At 36.7% G+C, this 21,625-nt stretch overlaps 1 protein-coding gene across 5 annotated transcripts; it reads left to right on the forward strand.

Annotated features, from left to right (window-relative positions):
• The first annotated feature begins 5,455 nt into the window (after positions 1 to 5,455).
• On the forward strand, positions 5,456 to 21,595 carry LOC120725123 (macrophage mannose receptor 1-like). Of its 5 annotated transcripts, none has more exons than XM_040017807.1 (32): positions 5,456 to 5,607; positions 5,812 to 6,168; positions 6,259 to 6,429; positions 6,511 to 6,666; positions 6,914 to 7,024; positions 7,481 to 7,618; positions 7,737 to 7,913; positions 8,756 to 8,910; positions 9,549 to 9,662; positions 9,799 to 9,914; positions 10,055 to 10,203; positions 10,298 to 10,497; positions 12,419 to 12,534; positions 13,319 to 13,394; positions 13,517 to 13,670; positions 13,981 to 14,019; positions 15,234 to 15,397; positions 15,524 to 15,585; positions 15,919 to 16,019; positions 16,145 to 16,287; positions 16,638 to 16,743; positions 17,194 to 17,321; positions 17,635 to 17,679; positions 17,845 to 17,889; positions 18,014 to 18,116; positions 18,574 to 18,806; positions 19,134 to 19,299; positions 19,756 to 19,920; positions 20,035 to 20,151; positions 20,379 to 20,534; positions 20,822 to 20,851; positions 20,990 to 21,595. In XM_040017807.1, the coding sequence occupies exons 1-32, from the start codon at positions 5,535 to 5,537 to the stop codon at positions 21,229 to 21,231; spliced, it is 4,308 nt and encodes a 1,435-aa protein (XP_039873741.1). In that variant the 5' UTR covers positions 5,456 to 5,534; the 3' UTR covers positions 21,232 to 21,595. The 5 variants fall into 5 exon arrangements, with proteins under 5 accessions (XP_039873741.1, XP_039873751.1, XP_039873759.1 ...); XM_040017817.1 differs by having other exon boundaries at positions 13,322 to 13,394; XM_040017825.1 differs by lacking the exon at positions 17,845 to 17,889.
• Positions 21,596 to 21,625: the final 30 nt, after the last annotated feature.

Here is a 21,625-nt window from a genome sequence, read left to right on the forward strand (position 1 = left end):
TTCTATGAGCATGTAGTAGCCTGCAGAAGAAAAACAAAACACAACAGGAGATACACTCAGAGCAATCTCATAAACTTTGAAGTGATGAGTGAGATGCAAAAGTCAAGTTATACACTCACTTGAATTTACTGCAATTTGTAATAGATGATACATAAATCTTACACGTGAGCAGATATTTAAGATAATGACTGCGTTATTAATACTACAGAAGATCACATGACCTAAAAGACACATCAGAGGCCATGCATAGTCCTCTGGATGGTTTTATAGTTTACTTAAACTGTGCTGCTATATAGTTTCATGATGGCTTTAATATTATTTATTAATCACAATATTTCAATCCATGTCACCCAGGAAGATCCAAAATATTAAACCTATATGTTAATGCTCAGTAGGCTACTCACCATTCCCAGTTGGGAGATCATATCCACCTTTACTCTTTTCCCACAAGAGACTGGCTCTGTAGTCATGGTACCATGCACAGGTATCCTTTTCAAAGTCACATGAAAGGTTGTCTGTACCTCCAGCTGGGACTTCCCCCTCTTTACAGTATTCAAAGTTGATATCATCCAACATAACATCCAGTTTTTCCAAAAATGAAAGACTGAATAAAAACAGTAGCTGCAAAAAGAAAAAGACCTTTACTCTTCATTTGTTCTGAAAAGTCAGTATTAAATTCATAATCAAAAGTTAGAAAGTATTTTTTCACCCTTATAAGAGAAGATTACTGCATTTCTTTGAAGACATCCCCCCACAATCTCTTAGTTATGATTGCAGAGGGTCAGAAATGAAGAAATGGTTCCTTAAACTCTCTGTACTGTTTGTACACTGCTGCTTTTAAGTACAGACATTACTGAAAACATGACACTTTCATCTTGCCATGAAAACACGGTTGAAACCCTGATGTCATCTACTGGGTTAAAACAGGTTCCAGTATAGCTGAAAAAACTGACGGATGTTGACATTTTTTACAAGTAGAAAAGACGTCTATTGGGTCCATACATGACAAAATGAGAAGAATAGATTAGATTACTAAATTAAAAGAATTAAAGGCATATTTTTTAACAATGACAACTACTTTGGTCGATACGTCAGAACAAACAGCCATAAAATTAGTATTACTGTAATCTCTTTTTTTAATAACACTTTAGGTCACTGACATTCATGTACATCTAAATTTTGATACATTTGTTGCTTTGATTAATGGAAAGCATCCGGATTTTACCTGGTTGGCCTGTTTGCTTAAGTTCACCTGAAATTATGATGTGTGTTTTAATTTACAAAAGCATCTTCATCATGCTGAGTGCTATGGTGTTGCATTTTTAGTGAAAAAAATGCTTTAAATCAAATCAAATCAAATCAAATCACTTTTATTGTCACATCACATGTGCAGGTACATTGGTACAGCACATGTGAGTGAAATTCTTGTGTGCGAGCTTCACAAGCAACAGAGTTGTGCAAAATACAAGAATGTAAACAAGCAAAATACAAGAATGGCTACATCTGAAACTAATAAATATATGTACAATATATAATAGTATATGTATTGTTTCCCCAGATGCAGAGGTGTTCCAGAAGAACATGAAACAGTTAAAGATCAGATAAAGATCAATATAATATGAGGGAGGAACTAAAAAGATATTAACCTTAATTAAATGTTTGCTGTTACTTTCTGTGTATTGGTTAAAGTCTACAGGATGCTTTGCTAACCTTGTATCCTCCTGGCTGATTCCCAATTAACGCTGTGGCATTCTCCCAACCATCTGTTTCACCAGAAATCGTCAGTAAATCTGTTTTAGTGTGGTCTCTGATCACTTTTACTGTAAGAGCTGATCTTGATGGGAGCGATGATGATTCTTGATCATAAATATGGTACCAAAACCTGAAACATATTAACAGACAGATTACATAAAAACAGATAACTGCTGGCATGGGGCATACTGATATGCACTATCAATGAGGAACTCAGCTGTGGGACTCATATATTAATGATTAATTTTTAGTACCTAATCTGGCATCCCAGAGCAGCTCCCTGGTCAACAGAATATTCCAAATTAGCATCTGAAAAAACCCCACCTCCTTCCTTACCATCTATATGCATTACATGACCTGTGGCAATCAGAAAAAAAAATCCAGTGTTAACAGGCTAAATCTCATAATCAAATGAAAAATGGATCTCAGTAGTTTTTGCATCCACTTTAAAATGTGCCATCAACAATATGACAGGAAGTTATACTAATCACCCCATGCACTTCCTGTGGTATGGTCCTGTCCAGGTATTAAGGTAATGTTTGCCATCTGCCTTCTCCAGGAAAAAGGGGTCTGACTAACATCTTTCCAACCACAGGAGTGATCCTCAAAGTCGCATGAGCCTTTTAGATGATATATCAAATTATGGATTTATCATTGAAAGCTACAAACTAAAAGTGCAAAGAAAAAGTTCTGATGTCAAGCTTTTACATAGCATCTCACGACCAGTGTTTGTAAATTAATGAACAAATTTACTCATGTAAAAAGAAAAATAGTCACTTCAAAGTAGAACAGTAAGTAGAACACATGATCGCTTATATTTGTTTATTTGTGCTTTAATTGTGTTTACATTTCTCACAGACTGCAACAGGTACAAAATAATGATCATGATGTAGTCAAAGAGTTAAAAATCTTAACAGATGCACGAGTTACTCAACACATGTTAAACTGGCTGTGTGCATGAGACAAGGACATCACAATTTCTCCAGTAATGTCTGGTAAATTTTAAATAGCTGACACTAAAATATAAATTTAAGCTTCAGCTTAACTTGTGTAGAACGACCACATACCACAAAATTCCTCATCAGAGCCGTCGCCACAATTCTTTGAAATCACAGTTGAGGCCAGCAGGAACACATTCACCAGAATTACTGTTAAATTCCTCATCAGGACGAGACGAGACGATGACTAAAAGTACTGTGAAGACAGTTTCATTACAAGAAGATATCAAGGAGACATGTTTATTGGTGCATTTTTATTTATATTACTCTTATTCATACATTTTAAAGCGTCTACAGCAAACATTGCACAATTTGTCAGAGGTTACACAAGTCATGAGTGCTCTCCCTCACTGTTATACCCCTTATTTCCTCAGGATGTACAAAAAATATATTGCAAGCAATTTCAGATTAAAGAAACATACCTGAAAGCAGAGCAAATATTTGTTTCACATCTAAACAAAGATGACAAGAGAAACGTGAGGAGTCCAAATAAAGAGAAACATCTCAACATCATAACCAGGTTACAGTGTAAGTCCAGTATTTCAGTTTGTACCTGAAATACTGGACATCAGCTTTTATTACCACAGCTGAGCTGAGACTGTGAAACCTTATCAAACACCAAAGTCCAGGGTGTGCTCAATGAGCTACACTGCATTTCTATCATTTGCTTGTAAATGATAACTCGTAATGCATGGCTAACTTATATTTTGTAGATTACGAAAGCATTTAATGGCTTGAGAACATGGTTTATGGTCAAGCATTTAAGTGTTTTTTTTCTTTTGGTCTTACTAATGTGTCTCGTTGTTATTAAAATTGATATAAATATACAAAAGTGGAGAGCTCTCACTTTTTTTGTGAAGTAAACTTCCTGTTTAAAAGCCGTAATGGTCAAGCCTGTTGGGTCTGATCTGACCTTCTAACTGGGTCGGCTCCAGGAAAATCTGGACAAACTAATATAAGGATATAAGGATTGTTTTTTATACTTGGATAGCAATTGAAATAACACACCTTTTACCCTTGTACATCACATTTAATTATTCCCTAATAATGCTCTGCCAGGCCTTTAAAGCAGCCACCATTAGTTGCTGCTTGCTTGTGAGAAGCATGCTCTGTTGGGTTTAGATCAGCTGACTGACTTGGTTATTTAAGAACATCTTAAATAACCAACAGCTTTACTTTATCCATTTGTGAAGCTCTGTCCGATCAGTTTTCCAGGATTTGGCTAAATCTGAGCAGAGAGTTCATCCGGATGCTTCTATCATCAATAGCATTAATATCATCAATAAACACCAGTTACCCAGTCCCACTGGTAGCCAAACATGCTGATACCATAACACTGCCTTCACCATGTTTGTCGGATAATTTTTCGGATCGTTAATGTTTTTCTCTTTCTTTGCATTTTTCTTTTCTTAGTTTCATTTCTCCAAATATTTTTTTTCAGAACTGTGCACTCTATTTTAGATATTTGATGTCTAATCTGGGCTTTTTGTGTAAACAATAGTTTGCACCTTGTTGTAAAGCATTTGTGTTTATATTCTTGAAGGTATTTCTTTTGATTGACCCTACAATAATAGTTTTGTTTCTAAATATGTTGAAAAAAGTATTATTTTCTTTTTTGCTTAACAAAAGCTCGAGCTTTATTAGTGTAGCAGCTTCATCCAGGCATCATAAAAACATCATTGTGGTAACAAAGGTTCATACTTCAGCACAATGTGCCACCACAAAAAGGAGAATAACCAAAGGGGAAGTGAAAATACAAAATGCAGTGATAGATATTAAGGAAGAACTGGAAACAAAACACAACAAACCAAACAAAAAGAAAAACATCTGAATGCCTAAACCGTAAAGCAGGACATTATGCTACTACACTCAGGATGCACACAGCCCCCCCCCCCCCCCCGGATCTGTCATAACATCATGAATTATAGCATCGGTAGCATCAGTCACCTCAGCTTCATTGGGTGAGACACAGGGTAACCATTCACTTGCACACATTTGCACCTACAGCCAATTTAGAATCACAAGATAAGCTAACATGCCATTGGGTACGTTACTTGTTGGCTTAAAAGCCAGAAAACCTGGAGAGACTCCACGCAGCCTTGCAGTGAACATGCAAACTCTACACAGAAAATTCATTATGAATTTAATATATGTGTACAAATAAATAGAAGCACATTTCCTGCCTTTGCCTCTTCAGAGCAATATTCTTAATTCGTAACAAATATATCACTGAGTGTGATAGTAGATGATCTTGGGCTGTGTAGAATATTGCAGAATGCCTTTATCCTGATAACATTGTTACAGTATTATGGTACTGTAGTACTGTGAGGAACTTTGTGATTCTGACCCTTACTTAATCATAAGGAAGATGTCAAAGGCAACACTATAAATCTATATGTACTGCATCAAAGCTTGTGAATTACTGTTTCTCTGGATCACTAATGCTGATTCATGAAACATGTTTAGCAAATTCTCTTACACATTTCGTTCTTCCTATGGAGGGGAAGTGAATGGGACAGCTTTTTGCCGTGTCTGGAGTTTAACAGAAAGAGTGTGTGTTTGTGTGCTTTTGTGTATGTTGCCCTTCCTTCCTTCCTGTCCACCCACGTACCAGTAGCAAAATGTTGAAATGTGCCAATGTGAAACATGAGACTTTCTCAATGAAGGGGGGGAAACAGAGTCATGTCAGAGATAATAAGGTTGCCTCCTTTTCATGTTCAGGCACATAAGTCCTCTGCTTGCAATGCATGGACATTGTCTGCTGCTCTGAGACTGATTGGAGGAATGATGCTCCCAAGAATATCTCTAGCAGTCTTTGGCCTCTTCATCACAACATGCCAATGCTCAACAACAAATGGTACAGTATAAGCTCAAACATTTGATTTAATGATTTGTCATGACCAAGCCTTGAGAAACCCCACAATTGTTTGGGAAATATATTTATATATTAGGATGTTTATTGATTCAAACACGGCTTTCATTAAAGGCTTGTTTGAATCCATACTGGAATAAACTTTGTGCAATAGGCTGATCTTTTTTTTTTTAACTTTCCCCTTTGCAGATTCCCCGTTTTCACTCATGAACAAAGCCACTGGTTTTTGTTTGCTGAAAAGGTTTAGCCGCTGCCTTGACCTACGCTGGACGACTGATGACCGGCTTTATGTTACCACAACTAAAAAATGCCTGGGAGCTCAGGGCAAAAGTATAGGAAGTGAAGTGAGCCTGTATGACTGTGATGACAAGAGCGACCTGCAAAAGTGGGAATGCAGGAATGGAACTCTGCTCGCCCTCAAAAATAATAATTTATTCATTGAGATGAAAGCTGATGAAACAATTGCTCTCTCAAAAACAACAGGACCAAATAACCAGTTCACAATTACAGGGACCTCAAGCGGTGCTTGTACAAGAACATACAGAGGTATAGTATAAAACATATGCTTTTATGTGTAAGTGTGCATTTGTCTATAGCCACTTGACCCAACCTGAATCCTTTTCTTTTCACCTCCAGAGTTATTTACCATTGAGGGAAATGCATTCGGAAAGATCTGCATGTTTCCCTTCCTTTACAAAGACCGGTGGTATGGAGACTGCACTACATTTGACTCCTCAACAAAGCGACCATGGTGTGCAGTTGAAACAAAATTTGAACGTGAACAGTGGGGATACTGCCCAACCACTTGTGAGTTTGTCAAATTTCAACATCACTGGAGTGAAAATGTAAGAATTATTTGAATTAATTTTTTTTTCTGTCAAAATACAGCCACAGATCACTGGAGAAAAAATCTCATAACAGGAGCATATTACCAGTTGAACATACAGTCATCTCTGACTTGGGGACAAGCTGATACCAGCTGTAAACAGCAGGCTGCCTCCTTGGTCAGTATTGTGGAGCCCAGTGAGCAAGCTTTGATCTCAGGTGAGGTGCCACCTGGTGGATATTTGCCAGAGCTCAAACAGATGCAGCTTTTTGAATTTTAAATGAAATAATCAAGATTTTGGATTACAAATACTTTTGATATTGCATGAACCTGCACTATATTTTAGTATTTATCTGTGTTATTCCTACCAACTGACTTTTGTAAAGCTGATATTTTAATTCAGGAAAGAAAAACAAGTGCTTTTCTTTTTTCGTCCTGCTGTCTCATAAACACTTGAACACACAGCATTATTGGGAGCAGGGAGAAAAAAACTTTGGATTGGGTTAGTTTTGGACCCAGAACATGGTTGGCAGTGGACTGATGGCAAACCTTTCCGTTATCTGCGATGGGATTCTGGTAAGTCCTCCCTGCAAGGACGAAGTTCCTTTCAGCAATAATCCTCAAAACATCTGAGCGATCTGGAAATTAACTGAAAAGTTGCAGAAAATTACAGTGTTAAGCAAATATAATCTGTTAGCCTAACTCCTGTGACAACTAGACTCTTAGGGTAAAAGGTTTTTCAAGAATTCATGTACGTAAGAAGTACAACAGTCTAAACCTAAAAAAACCAACAACTAAATATTCATTCATGTCTCCAAGTTTCGGCTAACTATTACACATTTTTATCTTTTTAACAAGTGAACTAATACAGTATTTTCATTTTCTATCCCTCTTTTGTTAGTTTTTCTAAATGCTAAATACTACCAATATTGTTACAAATTACTCAAAGATTTAAAGTACTCCTAAAATTTTTATTGTGCATGATTGGGTAATGTGTGAGTGTTAACCATCATCATTATTATCTTGATTTAGGGAATCCACTTCCTAATCCAGGACACAACTGTGCAATTCTTGACACTGCTGGAGAGCACTCTTGGCAAAGTTCATCCTGTACCAAGAAAATGGGCTACATCTGCTACAAAGATGGGGTCCCACCAGCACCTCCACAAAGTATATAAAAAAATTCTATTCTGTTTTACCGCGATTTGAATATTTCTCTAGATTGCAGTAGTTTCTTGGGGGGACATCAGAAGTGAAGTTCTTATATATTTGTTCTTTTCATCATCAGTTGAACAAGGATTTTGCTCAACACCTTGGATTCCCTACAATGGCCACTGTTTTCATCTTCAGCGTAATGCTCAAACATGGTCTGGCGCTCAGAAAGCTTGTCGTGCAGAAGGCGGCGACTTAGCGACCGTCCGAAATGTGGAGGATCAAAGCTTTGTGATCTCTCAGCTTGGATACGGTATGTGGCAATCATATCTCCATGAAATAATGTTAATACAAAACAGATTCCCAACAGCAAATATATTTCATACATTTGACAAGGTGCACATGTGCTGAGATTGAACACATCAGTTTCCAGTTTGTAATTCACTAATAGCATCCTTAAACTCTTTATTGTTGTGGCAGGATATGGTAAACTTTAGGGATATTTTGTGGTTTAAAAAAACTACACAGGCTTCGGTCACAACATCTTTATTTGCATTTAATTTAAATCGTGTTTTTTTAAACTCTAACTAAACTGTCTATCTCACCTAAACCTAATCAAAATGTGTATTCCACCTAATCCAGTTTCTATTTACACCTACTGAGTTTATTCAAGTTTGTCTTTAATTAAAACCAAAATGTTTACTAATACATAAACAGCCAGTGATATATGAATAACAATATATGAATAACAGTTTCACTTCGTAATATCACTGAGAGAGTGCTGTATTCATCCCTATATCATAATTGTTTTTACTCTGGCAAATAATAAAAAAATACTGAATTTTGTATAAAAGACTAATTATTAAGAAAGCCTTAACAGATGAGAATGACTTGCACACTTTACACATAATAACTGGCAGCATGACTGTACATTTAGGAGTGACAATAGAGATCATGTCATTCATTCAGCTCTAGCGTGCTGCCAAATGTCAAATATTTCCACGCATGTGTGAGCTGTTGATTTTTTCATATGTTAAAGTATGATTTAGACAATGCCTGTCGCTCTTTACCAGTCTATGAACTGTACAAGTAATTTTCAGTGCAATGGGGAAATTTGAGCTTCTGGCTGATATTTGGTCCATTATTTTTCTGTAGCATCCACTGATGAGCTTTGGATTGGACTGAATGACATTAGGACAGAGGGACTGTTTGATTGGAGTGACCAGTCTCATGTGTCCTTCACCAGCTGGGAATATGGAAAACCAGGACTCTCCACTGATGGAAATGACTGTGTTCTCATCAGGGGAGAGGTAAGACCTTGTGCATATTTATTCATCTATATTTGTTTAGCTAGACAAATCATGCATGGAGGAAGCATAATCCACTACCCTTGATGTATTGATCTTCAAGAAAAAGTTTTGTAAGAAATATTAAACTGTATTTTTTGTGCTGTTTCTAGAGTACATGTTTTACAATACTGATATTTTACATATTTTTCTACCGTTTTAACTTAGTTGTGTGCTGCAGAATATTTTCTTCCGACATTTTTCTTCATAGTTTCCACACTGGTTTACAAAGTTGAATGTTATGAAATCAGTATCTTAGGTGTGGTAGACTGGTAAAGTAGATTCACTGTGAGAGAAAACACGACAAGACTCCTTTAGAATTAGAAGGCAATGCATTTACTTCTATAGCCATGTGTCATTCTTACGAAATATCTAAACTTTAAAACCTTTCATGATTTGAAGGTTTTGGGCAAGTTACAGGCTTTTTGGATGTGATAGTGTTTTACTGCAAATATAAGCACTTTGAGTGCTTAGTATTCTGAGAAATATACCAAAGCACCTTGGAGTAACTGTAATTACAGTGCTTTAAATATTTGCATTTTATCCATTCAGCAATCCAGCCCACAAATCTGCAAGTGTTTACAATGCTTTTGTTCTTGCAGAACGGGAACTGGGCAGATCGGTCATGTGATGAGCAACATGGCTTTATCTGTATGAAGCAAAGTTCCACTGAAAGCACTGGAAATGAACCAGATATAGACATTGGATGTAAAGCTGTGAGTAATAACAAAGCATGATTAAGGTTCAAATTTCACTTTGTGAAATCAGTAGCACATTCTAAAAAATAGATTAAAAATAGATAAATGAAATTTTAATGTACTCCTCAGTTGTGATGTGTTTACTCTCCTATAGGGATGGAAAAAACATGGCTCCTACTGCTACTTTGTAGGCACTGAGACAAAGACTTTCAGTCAAGCTAGTGAAGACTGCAAGAGTTCAAACTCATACTTAGCTGATGTTTCAAATGGGTAAGAAAACAACCAGTTCATCTTTGTTATAAATCACATAACGACGTCTTTGGGAAATCCACAAACATGCATGCAGATGCATGTGCTGCACGGTATATTAAAAATGACAAGAAATCCATGAATTGTATACATTTTTGCAGGGTGGATAATGCCTTCCTTGTCAGCTTGGTGGGGTTGAGACCAGAGAAACACTTCTGGATAGGGCTCTCAAATCAAAAGAATATTGATGTTTTTGAGTGGACCAACTCACCCACAGTAAGGTTCACTCACTGGAATAGTCAAATGCCAGGTATGGATGCATCTGAATTTCTGTCCTTAAATATCAGGAATAAACTGCAGCCCAATAAGTTGCACATGACTATTGCTTTCCTCAATGCCCCAAGGTTACCAGCAGGGTTGTGTTGCCATGACAACTGGGGTTTTGGCTGGACTTTGGGACCTGCTTCCCTGCACCAATAAAGAAAAATATATATGCAAGTACATGGCAGAGGGGATGGTTCCAACTGCTCCACCACCAACTGTAGCTCCTCCTAAATGTCCAGAGGGTTGGACTCGAGTGGGAACGAGAGCTATGTGCACTAAGGTACAACCTTCGGTCAGCCTTGAGTGAACTCAAAGAAACTTTGTCTATTGTGGAGTATTTAGCACTGGCACTTTACAGCAATGCGATGTCAGCCAAAATACAGGGAGTGCAGAATTATTAGGCAAGTTGTATTTTTGAGGAATAATTTTATTATTGAACAACAACCATGTTCTCAATGAACCCAAAAAACTCATTAATATCAAAGCTGAATGTTTTTGGAAGTAGTTTTTTTAGTTTTTTAGTTTTAGCTATTTTAGGGGGATATCTGTGTGTGCAGGTGACTATTACTGTGCATAATTATTAGGCAACTTAACAAAAAACAAATATATACCCATTTCAATTATTTATTTTTACCAGTGAAACCAATATAACATCTCTACATTCACAAATATACATTTCTGACATTCAAAAACAAAACAAAAACAAATCAGCGACCAATATAGCCACCTTTCTTTGCAAGGACACTCAAAAGCCTGCCATCCATGGATTCTGTCAGTGTTTTGATCTGTTCACCATCAACATTGCGTGCAGCAGCAACCACAGCCTCCCAGACACTGTTCAGAGAGGTGTACTGTTTTCCCTCCTTGTAAATCTCACATTTGATGATGGACCACAGGTTCTCAATGGGGTTCAGATCAGGTGAACAAGGTGGCCATGTCATTAGTTTTTCTTCTTTTATACCCTTTCTTGCCAGCCACGCTGTGGAGTACTTGGACGCGTGTGATGGAGCATTGTCCTGCATGAAAATCATGTTTTTCTTGAAGGATGCAGACTTCTTCCTGTACCACTGCTTGAAGAAGGTGTCTTCCAGAAACTGGCAGTAGGACTGGGAGTTGAGCTTGACTCCATCCTCAACCCGAAAAGGCCCCACAAGCTCATCTTTGATGATACCAGCCCAAACCAGTACTCTACCTCCACCTTGCTGGCGTCTGAGTCGGACTGGAGCTCCCTGCCCTTTACCAATCCAGCCACGGGCCCATCCATCTGGCCCATCAAGACTCACTCTCATTTCATCAGTCCATAAAACCTTAGAAAAATCAGTCTTGAGATATTTCTTGGCCCAGTCTTGACATTTCAGCTTGTGCGTCTTGTTCAGTGGTGGTCGTCTTTCAGCCTTTCTTACCTTGGCCATGTCTCTGAGTATTGCACACCTTGTGCTTTTGGGCACTCCAGTGATGTTGCAGCTCTGAAATATGGCCAAACTGGTGGCAAGTGGCATCTTGGCAGCTGCACGCTTGACTTTTCTCAGTTCATGGGCAGTTATTTTGCGCCTTGGTTTTTCCACACGCTTCTTGCAACCCTGTTGACTATTTTGAATGAAACGCTTGATTGTTCGATGAACACGCTTCAGAAGCTTTGCAATTTTGAGACTGCTGCATCCCTCTGCAAGATATCTCACTATTTTTGACTTTTCTGAGCCTGTCAAGTCCTTCTTTTGACCCATTTTGCCAAAGGAAAGGACGTTGCCTAATAATTATGCACACCTGATATAGGGTGTTGATGTCATTAGACCACACCCCTTCTCATTACAGAGATGCACATCACCTAATATGCTTAATTGGTAGTAGGCTTTCGAGCCTATACAGCTTGGAGTAAGACAACATGCATGAAGAGGATGATGTGGACAAAATACTCATTTGCCTAATAATTCTGCACTCCCTGTATGCTATAAGTGTGAATGTGAGTGTAACTGGGTCTCTGTGTGTTAGTCCTATGATACACTAGCAACCTGTCAGTTTTAAGAATCTCTTCATTCATTACTATAGGGACTTGTTCTTCGTGTTTTGCATTCTATTTCTCCTTATTCCTCAGGACTCCATTCATTGTTGTGCTCACAAAATTAAATTAAATTCAATTACCTTCAATTGCATGAACTATCTGCGGTTGAGAAATTTACAGAGTTGTTGTCTTGCGTTTGAAGTTTTTTACAGGTCCTCGCTCAGAAGAAAAGACTTGGTTTGAGGCCAGGGATTACTGCAGGGCCATTGGAGGAGATCTGCTTAGCATCCACAGTTCTACTGAGCTACGACTGTTCAGGTACAGCATGACTTAGTCTACAATAACAACTACTGTTTATAATATCTTCTGTCAATTATTTTCCAGTGTAAATCATACAACCATTAGTTTATCCTAACATAAGATCAAACTCTAGACAATGATCATCTATGTGAAATAATCCTGTTTAAAAATATTCAGCATGCTGGCAAATATGTTTCACATTCACACAACACACCATGTTGGTGTTTTAACCTACTGAAAAAAAGCATTCATATAGTAGTACATTTCACACCTACTTATCTGACCTGTGTTCTATGCCAGCGGTCCCCAACCATTTTTGCGCCACGGACCGGTTTATGCACGACAATATTTTCACGGACCGGCCTTTAAGGTGTCGCGGACAAATACAACAAAATAAAACTAGTACCGGTACCGAAAAAAAGAAGATTTATTCATAACACAGGTGAAAAGACCCAGGAAAACCGAGTTAACGATAAAAACGATAACAAAATAACGCTGAAAACCATACATTTCACACCTGAGCCTAAACTCTCGCGGCCCGGTACCAAACGACTCACGGACCGGTACCGGTCCGAGGCCCAGGGGTTGGGGACCGCTGTTCTATGCAGTAGCAAATTCAGATGCACCATATTTTCGACTTTCATCACCTGAAGTACCACATCTTGCCTGTAGGGTGAAAACATATGGACATGTTTTAGCTTCTCTGATGAGACTGACACCATCAGCTAACTGCAAATGTAGCTAAAATGTTTGTTTTAGTACTTTAGAAGACAGTGAGAGTGTCGTTTCCTTTTTTGTACAGCAGAGGTGGAAAAGCCTGGATTGGACTTCACATTCCTGAAACAAGCACTGGTTATGCCTGGACTGATGGAAGCCCAGTAAGTTAATGGCATTCTGTTCCTGTTGTTCTTTTGTTTTTGGTCATTAAATCATTAAATGTTATCTTAATAAAATATTTACAATAACTCAACATAATATTGTTGTTTCTTATTGTTAACAGCTAGATTTCCAGCACTGGCAGGAAGGAGAACCAAACAATTTCAACAATGCAGAATCTTGTGCTGAGTTTGTGATACATAACTGGGATGAAGAAGGTTCTTGGAATGATTTGAACTGTGACAGTTACAATGACTGGTTGTGTCAGATCCGTGCAGGTATAGTTGACTGAATGCTGACCAGTCTCACTGCTGGAACATTTTTTAACTAACTTTCATATGCATGTTCTTTTCTGTCTTCAGGGGTGAAGAGATTATTGTTAATATTCACAATATTATGTAATCTCCTCTTGCCATGATTTCAGTGTATATGATTGGAGAAATTGTCACTATTGTTGAAACACATTTCGGACTAAAAATAATGACTGCGTTACAGTATACCGCAGTGTAGACTACAGAGTGCCACCACATGTTTACTGTTGCTTTCCTTTCCTTTGAATAAAATGGACTTCTGTCTGTGTTCTTGCAGGAGTGACTCCAAAACTACCTTCGAATAATACTGTGGTGGGTAAGTTCACATGAATTAATCTCGAACATAACCTGGGTGAATAACACATATGCACTACAACAGCTGGATTGCGGATTTGCCCGAGTACAGCTTCATCCTTTTTGGTGGTTTTGCATTGTAGCTCAAACTTGCAATTTTCCAAAGCAGTCTGATAAATCATTTTTATTGTTACCTTTCAAATAAACAAACTTATACTATAAATTATAAACAGCATTTTTTATAGAGCATGAGACCAACATAGAAAAAAACTAAGGAGGAAAAAGAGAGGTTATATTTAAAGATAAGGACTGCTTAGTGACACCTGATAAACTGATTACATGTAATCATCAGCATTTTTACATATTGGATTTGTATATGATGTGCTTTGATAATTTCTATCCATTTTCATATTGTGGTGCTCACGATCAGTGTTATGTAAATGTAGTATATTAATTTGCATTTAAGCATGTGATGCTTAGATTAAGCATCCACCTTTTTACCATCTTTAAAGGTCTAGTATAAGGACAATATACAGTATACTGTTAGTATAGCTGTGAAACATCTGCATGCATCATGTTGAATTCAGTTTTGTAAATCCACAAAGTGATGAAGTGATCAAACCCTGCACACTAAGAAAATCTACTGGAGAACACATTAAAAATTATTTGGTTATTTTAAAAAATGTTTTTTAACTACTTGTGTCCTACATAACAGATTTAAGCAAAGTTCATTCATTAGGTTTAGATTTAGATTGGAATAACATTTGTGTTCTCATGTAATAATAATATTATTTTAGAATGACATTAATACAGGACAAGGTTCAGTTACCTTTGCATAAAAAATAGATGGTAGAATTGAGTGAGTGTGTAATGAACTTGAATTAGTATTGAATTAGTACTTTTTTTAAACAAATATATCTGTACTTCTACTTGGGTAAAGAATGCTTGTACTTTACTTGCTCCACCTCTGATAATGACATCACTGAAGAAATTTATGAATAAAAATAAATTTTAGTTGAAAAATATTTGGGATGATCTGAATATCAGTGGGATAGATTTAACATTTTATACCTTTTTATTCATTGTGTACCTTCAGCCCTCTTCAAAAGTCTGATGTGGCCACTGGGTGTTTTAGTTGCTCTTTTTTAAGGTTGGGTCTCCTTGGACAAACGGATCTGACCAAAAGATACGGTAGAACACTGACAAGTCTATCAATGTATTTCTAAACTTTTACAGAATTCAATACCACTTCGGATGGTTGGCTGGAGCGGAGAGGGAATCAGTATTATATTAACAGAGTGTCAATGTCCATGGAAGATGCTCGTCACTTCTGTCAGCAGAGGCACAGTGACCTAGTATCTATAACCAGTAAAGAGGAAAATGTTTTCTTATGGAAACAGGTAAATATCTATGTATTTAATTTGTACTTTTTTGTTTTGTTTTATTAATATATTAGAGCAGGCTGAAAACATTAGAATGTGACACACACTAGAGATAATTGTGCATATTTATGTGTGTGTCTACAGATATCCAGAAGCTATGGGCGTTATTATATAGGTTTGTCTGTGGATCTTGATGGGTCAGCTTGGTGAGTAATCATTAATGCCATAAGGGGAAAAGGGAGCTTTTAGGCCAACTCATGATCATTGATAAGAAGTGCATTTCCTATTAGATTTGTAATGAGGTACATTTCCTTTTTTTACTGGTTAAGTTTCAGATATCAGTTCAAAAGACCTGTCATTTGATCTAAAGAAGATTTTTCTTTTTTAGTCATCAATGAACTAAATCCATGTTGTCACATGTTTGTTTATTTATTATGGAATAGAAATAGTGACACCATAATACAAAAAAGTCTAACATCAAATGATGAATATTTTCATATGATACAATTAAAAATTTAACTATAATGCTCTACATTAAGGTGGATGGATGGTACTCCAGTGTCATTTCGAAGATGGGATGAAGATCAACCCAGCACTAGTGGCTTTGATCAAAACTGTGTTTTTATGTCTTATCACATGGGTGAGTAAAAATGCTCTGAACGCTTGAATTGAAAAATGATCAAATCTAGACACAATGTCTGGATTAAAATAATTGATTAATGGATTAGGATAATGTTCCTAATGAATTCTTTGTTGATCTTATAGGCTTCTGGGGGACTTCTAATTGTGGAAGAGAGCTTTCATTTATTTGCAAGCGAGGAAGGATATTGCCAACCAACACCACTGCAGCCCCAACAGTTGCTCCAACAGGTGGCTGCCCAAACAGATGGATGAAATTTGGCACAAAGGTCAGACTTTTAAACCTTTATTTCAGAGAAGTTTTTAAAATGACAACATTACAGCAGAGGCCCACCATCAAATTTTACATTGATGCTTTATTTGGCTTCAAATGTCAAGTTGATTCTTTAAAATGTAATAAATCACTAAATAAAACACGAATGAAGGAGAATGAAGGAAGCAGAAAGAAGTTTGTCAAATGTGGAGTGGCATTAAAAAAAGTCAGCAAATTTTGACCCCTCCATCTGTGTACTTCATTCAGTACTAATTATAAATGAGATCATCTAAAATACACAGGTTTCAGTGGTGAAACGTTTCACCTAACTCTTATCATAATAATAATTACATTTCTTTTCTGCAGTGTTACAACATCTTTAACGAAAGGCAGATCACCTGGGAATATGCTCGGTCAAAATGCATTGAGGTGGGGGGCAATTTAGTCTCTATACCTACAAGAAGTGTGCAAGGTTAGTTCTTATTATGTTTTATTCAGATTTGGATTTAAACTTTGGATTTAAACTTTAACTCTTTCCCCCTTAAATACCTACTAGGTGTATCCCTCGTTTCTCTTTTCTGGACTCAATGGTTTCTGCTATATTTTAGGTCTGCTTCCAGAACAAAATTACTGGGTGTGCTTCTGAAGTTAGTGTGGTTGATCTCTGTCTGTACTTAGGGCTACATATTACTAGGGCTAAGTTTGGAAAAACCTAAAGCCCATTCAAATGGCTGTCAAACCACATTTTTATTGGTGTATATTAAGGTTTCAGAACTCCTCATTAAGGGCACAGGGGAGGTCATTATGGAGGAAAGAGTTAAACATAACATACAGCTTATGAAGATGTGAATACTTTACCAAAAATGGAAAAGAAACCAGAAACCTAAATTTAATATCTTGTGTCTGTATCTTCAATTTTCAGCATTTTTGATCACCAGAATGGTTCATACAGCATCTACAGACCTGTGGATTGGTTTGAATGCTATAAGCCAAGAGGGATTTTTCTGGACCGATGGGAAAAAAAGGCAATACACCAACTGGGGCTATTCTGTGAGTTCATTCAATCTCATACGGGTGTAATGTGAAGCTAATCCTTTGTACAACTATCAGTAGCTGTATTGTCATTTTACAGCTTGCTTTGTATCATGATTTCACATTTTCACTTAAATTCAATTTCATTTATATAGCACCAAATCACAGCAGCAGTCGCCTCAATGCGCATTTCTTGTCGAGTTACAAATATATATTCAGTGATGCTATGATTTAATTGAACTACACAGAATTTAGTGTCAAGCTCTGACCAGCATTTTATTTTTCACTGAAATTTTAAAGAAATATTTACACTAGCAAATTTTGATTTTAGAGACGTGAACAACCTTTTGGGATGGTGTATCCGAGATGGAATGAGGTAAATATAGTTTGAGCTATGCGTTGTGATTTGACAGGTAGGTGTGGTTATAGATGTGTCCGGTGATGCTGGGCTTGGTCAGAGGTCAATGTCAAACTCCAACCAAAAGTTTTTCTTCTCCCAGGAATAGAAATGAAATATTAATAATGATCATTTTGATTGCAGAGACATCATCGTCATCCTGGCAGCTTTTATAAAAGATGGAATGAGGTAATGATTTTCCATATTAATTTAAGCATGTCACCACTGCTTGTATGCAACAAGTAATCTTAATTAATTGCACATTTTAAAAAAATTGATTTTAAAATCATGATCACTTACCATTCTTACCCAGGATGAATGTGTTGTAATGAATGGAAATCCTGTTTTTGGGATTGGTAAATGGACAACAAGGTCTTGCAATGACACCAATGGATATATATGTCAACGGAATCTTGGTGAGTCCATCTCTTTGGAGTAGACATTTTCAGAGGCTAAATATAATTCATAAAATATTTTGTTCTCCTGCAGTCTCACCATTTAAGGGTAGGGTTAAGTAGCATTTGATCCAAATTCAAAAAGAGCTTCATTTCAAATATAAGCCTTAATTCTATTATTATTTTTACATTTGAGCAAACAGGTGAAAATGTTATAGAGAGGTTGATGTAAACCCAGCTCTAACCCATAATGAGGTCGTTGGAGATCTGGTGGATGTTAAGAAGTTAAATTGTTGTTGTACAACTGCATTCCAGTGGTAGCTCACTCATATCAATGTGTTTGGCCTGCTATGGGGAACAAATTTGCAAATAATGCACAACAAAATAAATTAAAAGTCCTGTTGATAGTTATAATGTTTGCAGTGGTGCAAAAAATGAGAATTAATCTCATGTCTAATTTTCTTTTTGCTCTTAACAGATCCAAACATGAAAGCACCACCTGAAACCATAGATTATAATATCTATGAGACTCTGGGAAATGACAGCATCAAGATTATTACTCAAAATCTGACCTGGGATGATGCCCAGAAACGTTGTAAAGCTGATAAAGCCAACTTGGCCAGCCTGCGAAATGACTGGACACAGGCATATGTTGAGCTACTGGCTATAAAACTCAATAGTCCTCTTTGGATTGGACTTAACAAACAGCAGGTACAAGGCTGCAACTATCCAAAATTACTATAAAAACTATAAAAAGTACTATAAAATGATTAAACATACAGGACACCTGAAAATAAGAGTTATACAGGGTTCTTTGGTTATGTATAAAATAAGATGTGATAAAGTTATTAAATGACTTATTTTGGAAAATCATGACAAATGGCATATGACCCAAGATTGCTGACTTCTTAATAAAATCTAAATTTGTAATCTATATAACACATATTGGCAGAAGCAGTTTTAACAAGGTATGACAGACAGAAAACATCCCCCACAAAACTATTGATTTGACAACATCTGATCCATGTTTATTTTCAGACTGGAGGTTATTTTAAATATATTGATGGTTGGCATCTGAACAATGCCGGCTGGGCTGAATTTGAACCAAGCAGGGACAAACCTTGTGTGTATGTAGATGTGGATGGAAAATGGAGGACCGCTTTCTGCAATGTGACCATAAAAAGTGCCTGTATGCAGTCTACAGGTATGTTTTAACAAGTTAATGATTTTTCCTACATCTTTGGCATCTTGATTATACGTCTTAACGTCTATATTAGATATCACTAAATTGGCAACTGCTAGGTAACTGGCCAATGTCAAGCAATCTCTACTTATTAATGTCTTTAGAAGGATGTAGTTAAAAGTAAGAGGCAGGATTTTCAGTGCTCTGTGTTCTGATCATGTGAGAGTAACGAGAACAGAACTTTGATGGCCTGTGAGTGTTTGAGACCCATTACTGTCCATTAAATAAGAGCTATTTCAGAGGGCTTTTTTTCCTTAGCTGGCTGTTGGTCAGCTCAAGTGTTTTTCTTTTATTATTTACATTAATTTACAGTAACAGACATCGCAGAACATTTTGATCCCAGGAGATAACCGTTTCACCAAGTCACAGTAAAACATTTTGTGATTCATTGAGCATTATTGCTTCTATTCTTCACAGAAGTGGCACCAACTGAGTCTACAATATTTCCTGGAAATTGTCCTGAAGATACAGATCTAGAGTACCAACAGAGCTACACATGGCTGCCGTATAGGGGTTATTGTTATTTGTTTATCCAAGATGAAATTGAATGGGCAGATGCAGCTAGCAGCTGTGTAAGGCATGGTAAGATACATGCTGAATAATTTTAGAATCACTATACAGTAAATATGTGGTGTTAAGATTAAGCCTAATATGTGTTTTCAACATTGTTACAACCAGTCGATTTTTGTTTTTAAGGTGGAGTGTTGGCTAGCATTGAAGATCCCTCCGAGCAAGAATTCATCAAAGGCTTTGTGACAAATTTCAAAGACAGACACAACTCTTTCTGGATTGGTCTGTTTAAAACTCATAAAGGTATGGCCACAATAAGTGTAATCTTTTAGTGTTTATAGAAAAACTATTTAATGAAACCATATTAACAATTTATTGACTTAATTGAAGAAACAAACTATAACCTCAAATCACCACTAAATCAGTACTGTTTATCATGTCTTTCTTGTCAGCAACTGTGTAGCCACATTCAGTGGGGTATTGGTAAGTTAGCAAAGTGAAAAAAGGAATACATTTCTGTTTGCCCCTAGGGACATGGCTTTGGTTGGATAGAACTATTTTGGACTTCACTAACTGGGCTCCAGATGAGCCGGATTCTGATTTTGGAGCAATCCAAACCTCAGATGGGACTTGGAACTCGGGTCGCAGATGGCACGACAGACCATATATCTGTAAAACAGCCAAAGGTAAAATAATTGTGTCAATGTGAAGTAATTATATCCAATTATTTATCGAAGGAAAATGTTAACAACTGCACAACTATAATAATTTATAATTAATAATACTCATTACATGTGTTACTAAGCAGCTTGTTAGTACACCACACAGATGCCATCTACCATTGGATATCTTACATCTTACTTTACATTAATGCTAAAGTTTTATGGTTTACAGGAAAGAGAGAGCTAATAAACCTATATGTTTGCATTTTTACCATTTCTTTCTTTCTTTTCCTTTGTTTTTTTGCCACTAGTGATGCCTCAAACTTCAGGATCAAAAGATGGTAAGTTCTGTCTTTATATGGCTCTGTGTTGTTTAATTATATAACAATACTACTACTAATAATGTGAAAAATTTAGTGAAAATTAGTGAAAATTTAAATCATGTTTTAAAATCTGAACTTGCTTGCTTAAACCTGCAGGATCTAATGGAGATCAAGCTCATCAAACTCGTGTCCACACTACTGTGGTAGTTGTACTGGTGATTACGATCACTTCCACACTGGTAGTCATTGCATTTTTCCTCTACAAGAAGTCTCCTGGTCCCTTCCCCACATTTGAAAATCCACTGTACTTCAATGGTGAACGATCGCAACCTGATGTGCTTGACACCAATAAACTAATAGAGAATGCAGAAAACCCTGAACCAGTTTTAACTTTGTGATTTTAGGTAGGGTCTATTAGGATATAAACTTTACTGTGTTCCAAACTGATGCATTACACTTTGATGATTTATTATTTGGTTGTTTACTATATGCAGTAAATACATGCAATTATTTAACAGTAAGTCACTAAATGTGAGTTTCAGTGGAGGTGGCAACCTCATTACAGACCAATTTAAGCTCTAGGATGTCTGTAGGAATAGGATTATTATTTGATTTGTTTTTCTTTATCCCTGTGATTGAATGTATATAATTATTACATGTGGTGCTTAGATCCACTAGTAGCTGTTCATTGCTTGTAGTCTTGAAATACATAAATGTACTGCTTGTTGGTATTGAATAAACATTAAACTTGGCAATAAACAATTAATGTGTATTTAGTATGTTTAGTTGCTA

Source organism: Simochromis diagramma, unplaced genomic scaffold, assembly GCF_900408965.1.
Source record: "Simochromis diagramma unplaced genomic scaffold, fSimDia1.1 OVJJ01000205.1, whole genome shotgun sequence".
Classification (NCBI taxonomy): Eukaryota; Metazoa; Chordata; class Actinopteri; order Cichliformes; family Cichlidae; genus Simochromis; species Simochromis diagramma.